At 40.9% G+C, this 5,264-nt stretch overlaps 2 protein-coding genes across 3 annotated transcripts; one reads left to right on the top strand and one right to left on the bottom strand.

Moving 5' to 3' along the window:
- Window positions 1–891: 891 nt before the first annotated feature.
- Window positions 892–2,721, top strand: LOC106344336. Its single transcript, XM_013783735.1, has 2 exons — window positions 892–1,883; window positions 1,983–2,721. Exons 1-2 carry the CDS (start codon window positions 892–894, stop codon window positions 2,719–2,721), a joined length of 1,731 nt encoding a protein of 576 aa, XP_013639189.1.
- Window positions 2,722–3,044: 323 nt separating this feature from the next.
- LOC106293277 (F-box protein PP2-A12) lies at window positions 3,045–4,418 on the bottom strand. 2 transcript variants are annotated; one of them, XM_013728931.1, is made up of 3 exons: window positions 3,881–4,418; window positions 3,674–3,789; window positions 3,045–3,593 (listed from the first exon to the last, which is right to left on the bottom strand). In XM_013728931.1, the coding sequence occupies exons 1-3, from the start codon at window positions 4,193–4,195 to the stop codon at window positions 3,179–3,181; spliced, it is 846 nt and encodes a 281-aa protein (XP_013584385.1). In that variant the 5' UTR covers window positions 4,196–4,418; the 3' UTR covers window positions 3,045–3,178. The 2 variants fall into 2 exon arrangements, with proteins under 2 accessions (XP_013584385.1, XP_013584384.1); XM_013728930.1 differs by having other exon boundaries at window positions 3,052–3,593; window positions 3,674–3,792.
- Between the last annotated feature and the right edge of the window lie 846 nt (window positions 4,419–5,264).

Below are 5,264 nucleotides of genomic sequence, written 5' to 3'. Positions count from 1 at the left end.
ATGATGCAAATATAAACGAAATTTGTGTGTGTATATATATTTCTAGACCGGCGTAAATGTCGGTCCGTCAGAAAACCGGTTTATTATATATTATTTATGTTGATTGAACCCATAAGATACAAACATCTTGTTGGCTTTGTCAAGGTGGTTTTTCATGCAAAACCCATCTATCAATGGGATTGTAAGTGATCGTAATTAATCATAATCTTATACAACAAGAAATTGATCATAATATTCAAAGTGTAGATTTTATGTGTTAAGAGTCTGGTATGGTTCGGCGTCGTATATCGCAGCTTTCCATGAGCGAACAAAACATCTCGAGGCTTACTCTCACAGTGTTAGAAATGCTGTTTAAGAAGGATTGATTGTGATTTAGCATGTTCGCACAACATAGCATATTGCAGACATTATGACCAAGGCGCTGGGTGCTTCCACGTTTCATTATCTATTGACCAAGCTAAGTAACCTCCGATCTCCAACTCGAGGGAAGTGTTAGAGGCCAGTATGGTTTGGTTCAATGTTGTAGCGGTTATGGGTTTGTAGATAACGTTACTTGGGGGTATAAGTCAAATGTATTATGAGATAAGTACGGAGTAGATATGGTATGAGACGAGATCTTGTATGTTGAGATTCTCTTGTTATGTTTCTGAGTACATATGTAAAGCTTACTAGATGAATACAGACAACACATTCTCAACATATTCTTCCTTAGTTTACATTATGTGCAATCCCATTTGCTTGCAGAGAGGTCTAACACGAGACCATACTGTTTTGTTTTGACAATGCCACTAAACAATCTACTGAAAATCAACAAGAGTACTAGGGAGAGGATGAGACACAATTATTTCTCTAAAGGCTAATAACAAGTATGGTAGTTACTGTCTCTCTCCCATGGGCCCTGACAGAAACGATCCGGAGAATACTGAAGCTTGTCCTAAGACTTCCGGCGTCATTATGGGTGAGCAATCCGACCCGCAACCACCGGATCCTCGATGGCCATATCTTGGTCGATGGTCAAAAGCTGTCACTCCACCAATAATGTCGGTTCAACAAAAAGAAATTGGGGTTCCCACTTCTTTCGCTGCTCCTCCTCCTGAAATTATTGACACTTCAACGGAACAAGAAACAGGGGACACTCCTCCTACTTCTGAAACCGTTTCCTCTCCTCATGCACCTGCATCAACCGACCCTCATCCACCAGTTCCTGTAACTAGTCAGATTCAACCAACTGATGAATATACCTCAGCGCCTCTCACCGATGAACGAGCAGTTGTTCATCAGGAAACAAACCAGTTGGTCACCTCAGGTCTTACTGAAGCTTCTGAAAAGGGCGACCAGGAAGATGAACCGGACACAGAAACAATATTTGTTCCAACTATGGGAGCGTGGTCGAAACCACTCCGATTCACCCCACCTCCAACACCTCCAGAACCTGCTACTCCTAAACTTGGATTCACAGAAGTTGTAAAAAGCCAAATAGCTTGTTTCTGGCCTACAATAAATGAGTCTATTGTCAAGGGTCACAAGCATACGAAGGAAAAATTGGTGTATCCGGTCCAAACAACCTCCCAATTACCTATGGAAAAATTGCCACCTCCTGTGCTCAAGGAAGACGGTTCCCTCTGGTTTCCATGGGCAGCCCGAATGAATCAATCATCTAGAAATCTTTTCCGAGCTGCTGAACCGACGTATCGACTAGATGGAACTCCTCAGGTGACAATTCCTTCTAACGTCCTTAGACTAGGACCTGAGAATAAGGAAGAATACATTGTAGGACAGTTCCATAGATGCACTAAACCGCCTGGAGGTCTTATTCATGCTGTCTTGAATAGATTGTGGGAAAGGGAATGTAAGATATCTTGCCGGAAATTGGGAGAGTCGTCGTATTTGTTCCATATTCCTCATGAAAATACTCAGAAATGGGTTATTCAGCGGGGTGTGTGGCATGTTGATGATTGTCTCCTATTTGTTGCCCCTTGAAGTCCGGTAGACTCGCTTAAAATCCCTGAGATTTCAACTCTCCCAGTCTGGGTCACCCTTAAGAATATCCCAGATTCTTGCTACTCAAGATTGGGTATCAGTCATATAGCATCAGGTTTGGGAGAGCCAATGCTTACTCATAGGCCTCGTTTAGATCCAACAAGTATGGGGGAAGCTAAAATTTTAGTGGAGATTGAGTTAGATAAACCATTCCCAAAGCTAATTGCGCTTGATGACAAGCAAGGCAACATCTACTTGGTGGAAGTGGAGTATTCTTGGATTCCTAGTGCTTGTGAAAAATGTGGAGCTCTTGGGCATAAGGAAAAGAGGTGTCTACTACCTGCTAAGACTCTTGGAACAGCTCATGTCACAAAAGATACTCAGAAACCTAATGAAGAGATCCCAATGGTGGATATAGTTAAGCTGTTGCAACAATCCCCTGCTACCCCGGCTACCAACTTCGATCAAAACCCAAGCTCTACTTCCACACACCAATCACCTGAGACTCCAAAAAGGTCTTCGCCTACTAGTAATTCTGAGGACCCCACTGATGGACCTTCCTCCAATGTGCACGAGGTACATTTTATTCCTCGTTCTAAGTCTGATACTACTTTACCATCGTTAGCAGTCATTGTCGTTGCGCCATCTGCGTTACAAATTATGGAGGAAACTTCATCTCCCGTACACATTAGAGAAGCCTCTCACACTTATGAAACGGAGCAACATTTTGGGGAGTTTTAACCAAGATTCACCTCACTCTCAAAACAGAAATGAGGAAGGTATGTTATTGGTTGGAGAAACATCTGGTTATAACACAACTAGAGGAGGAAGACCAATAAAACCGACTCAAAAAGTTCAAGATATGGAATGGAAAACTGTTAGAGGAAGGGGTAAACGAGGTCGTCGCAGCCGAGGGAACTACTATCACTAATGTTATCATGTTCTTTAACTTGCTCTTTACAATTCAATTTTGAATCGTCTGTTAGGGATATGTTTCTCTTTTTGTTGTTGCATACTTTATCAAACTTATGAGTGAAAATCTCATACATGTATTACTTATGAATTTAAATATGAAAGCCTATTAAAAAAAAAAAAAAAAGTATGGTAGTTACTACGTCTACAAAAGGCTAAAGACCGCATAAAAAAAACCCCGCTTTGAGTCTTTGACCTCTGATTAAACCGGACTCCGGTTGAAGCATTAAAACCGGTCTTTACACGAGCTCGGGTATACAATCACAGAGTCTAGTGACAATCCGCCTTTGGTATGTGTACAGTCAATCTGCGTCATCGAAAACTTTATCTTCGTCGATGAGCTTCTTGATTCCCGGACTACAAAATCTCCCCCGTGGTAGTGGTTCCACCTTCCCCGCTCGGTTAACATACATTGAGACGAGGAGTATTGACCGTCTTCAGTCCAGAGCTGAAACCGAACCGGTTTAATGTCCCAACCGTGGACTTGTTCGGTGTTACAGACCCGTCGACCAAACCACTTGCCAGACTGACCTAGCTGCAGCCTGAAGAAGATACTGTAGGTTCCTACCGGGAACGGGAAATCAATCTCACCGTCGACTTCAAACCACCAGGTTTGTTGAAGGTAAGCCACGGAAGCAAACCTGCAAGAAGAAGAATCAATTAAAAAGGTTTATACTTTAAAATCTTAGCAACCACAAGAGATAATGTAAGGAAGTCTCACCGAGATTCATCAGTGGGGATATGACTCCAGTATCGACGATCATCAATCCCTGTGATTGATAAGCCCTTAGCTGAGATGCTTAGACAAACACCACCGCTTCGTTTATCAATCCATACCTTCTGCACACAATCAAATACACTTTCGTTTAAATTACAAAAAACTTTTTCGGCAAAACAGGGGAGGGAATACAGAGAGAGAGACACGAACCTTGGTGCCGTGATCGAATGAGTTAACCCTGCAGAGACAAGCGTATAAATCTCTTTTCTGGAGATTTTCCGGGAACCCACCACCAAGGATTCTCTCGAGAAAGGCCTCGTAGTTCGGAGGAAGCTTCGATTCCCAGACGAAATCGGCCCATGAAGCTCCCCGGAAAGCCCTGTTGAGCTTCGAGAGTCTACAGATCTCGACGGGGTCCAAATTCTCAACGATCAGAGCCACGCAATCTTCCGGGAGATCCCCTAAACAAAACGACGACGAAGATGAAGACAAATCCTTGTGAAGACCAGAGTGACTCGCACCCATCAAAGCACCAGGAGCAAAAACCCTTCCTTGTCTTACACGAGATTCAATAAAATAACAGGTGGGTTTTAAAGAGATTCTCGAATCGTACTGAAAGTTGTAATCTTTGGTCGTGTGGAGGAGTTTTCTTCGCACGCGAAACTCGAAATGTTTAAGACAAGAACAAAGCAATTGAATAAAGAGGTTTGGTGGTGATGACAGACAATGGTGGTGCTCTATATGGATATTGGACGGTGACGCAAAAGGCATGTAGATCGTGTAATGATATTATTATCTTTAGTTTACAAATATCATAAGATTAATTAGTTTTGAACCTTTACAAATAATTTTAAAATTAAAAGCTGTTGGGTTTTTCGTTTAGTTTTTTGTTTTTTTTGTCCGTTTTTCTTTGTTTTATAGTAATGTTTTTTTAATCCGTGCAATAATCCTCCATTCATGAGTTGTAATAAGTCAGATAAACAATTTAATAAATAATAAACCCATATCCTTAGCAATTTTGAATTTTCAGTTACTATTATTGTCTGTTATTATACGTGATCCAGGATGTCAACGACCATCTGTTATGAACATGTTAGATCGCGTAGTGGCTGTATTAACGCTTCTCCGATATACACGATGGTTGTTGTGGATATATGTTTTCTCAATTATGGATAAAATTATTTATTTGGTAAACACAGAAGAACAAGAAAACTTCAAACCTTCAGTTCTTTATATTTGATCATCACCATTACCTACTGATTTGGTTTAAGTTTTATCTAATCTTCGTGAGTCTCGTGGACACAGAAAAGGAAATGTCGAGTATGTTAAGATATTTTAACAGTTAACTGATTTTAATTATTCAGCACATATAAAATGAGATATTTTGACGATCAAATGTTTTTCACATTCATGCATGTCCAAGACGAAAATATCTAGGGTTTTCTGCAAAAAAACCCTCAATGGGGTTTTTTTTTGCAAATTAATCCGCGAACTCAAAAACCCACGGGTCAACCCTCCAAGTGCCAGTCAAACCGCAATATAACCCTCGGCCATATTTATGTGTATTTGACTGTGTATAATTTTAACATTTTTT

This window comes from Brassica oleracea, chromosome C5 (genome assembly GCF_000695525.1).
Source record: "Brassica oleracea var. oleracea cultivar TO1000 chromosome C5, BOL, whole genome shotgun sequence".
Taxonomy (NCBI): domain Eukaryota; kingdom Viridiplantae; phylum Streptophyta; class Magnoliopsida; order Brassicales; family Brassicaceae; genus Brassica; species Brassica oleracea.
Note: the sequence above shows the minus strand (reverse complement) of the source record. Positions and strands in the feature narration are given on the sequence as shown.

Excerpts from the sequence above, each read along its gene's own strand:
- LOC106293277 (XM_013728930.1), bottom strand. The coding sequence starts at position 4,195 with ATGGGTGCGAGTCACTCTGGTCTTCACAAGGATTTGTCTTCATCTTCG. Across the intron at positions 3,793-3,880 it reads CATTCGATCACGGCACCAAG|AAGGTATGGATTGATAAACG; the intron begins GTTCGTGTCTCT and ends GATTGTGTGCAG. Across the intron at positions 3,594-3,673 it reads ATCCCCACTGATGAATCTCG|GTTTGCTTCCGTGGCTTACC; the intron begins GTGAGACTTCCT and ends TTCTTCTTGCAG.
- LOC106344336 (XM_013783735.1), top strand. The coding sequence starts at position 892 with ATGGGCCCTGACAGAAACGATCCGGAGAATACTGAAGCTTGTCCTAAG. Across the intron at positions 1,884-1,982 it reads CGGAAATTGGGAGAGTCGTC|TCCGGTAGACTCGCTTAAAA; the intron begins GTATTTGTTCCA and ends TGCCCCTTGAAG.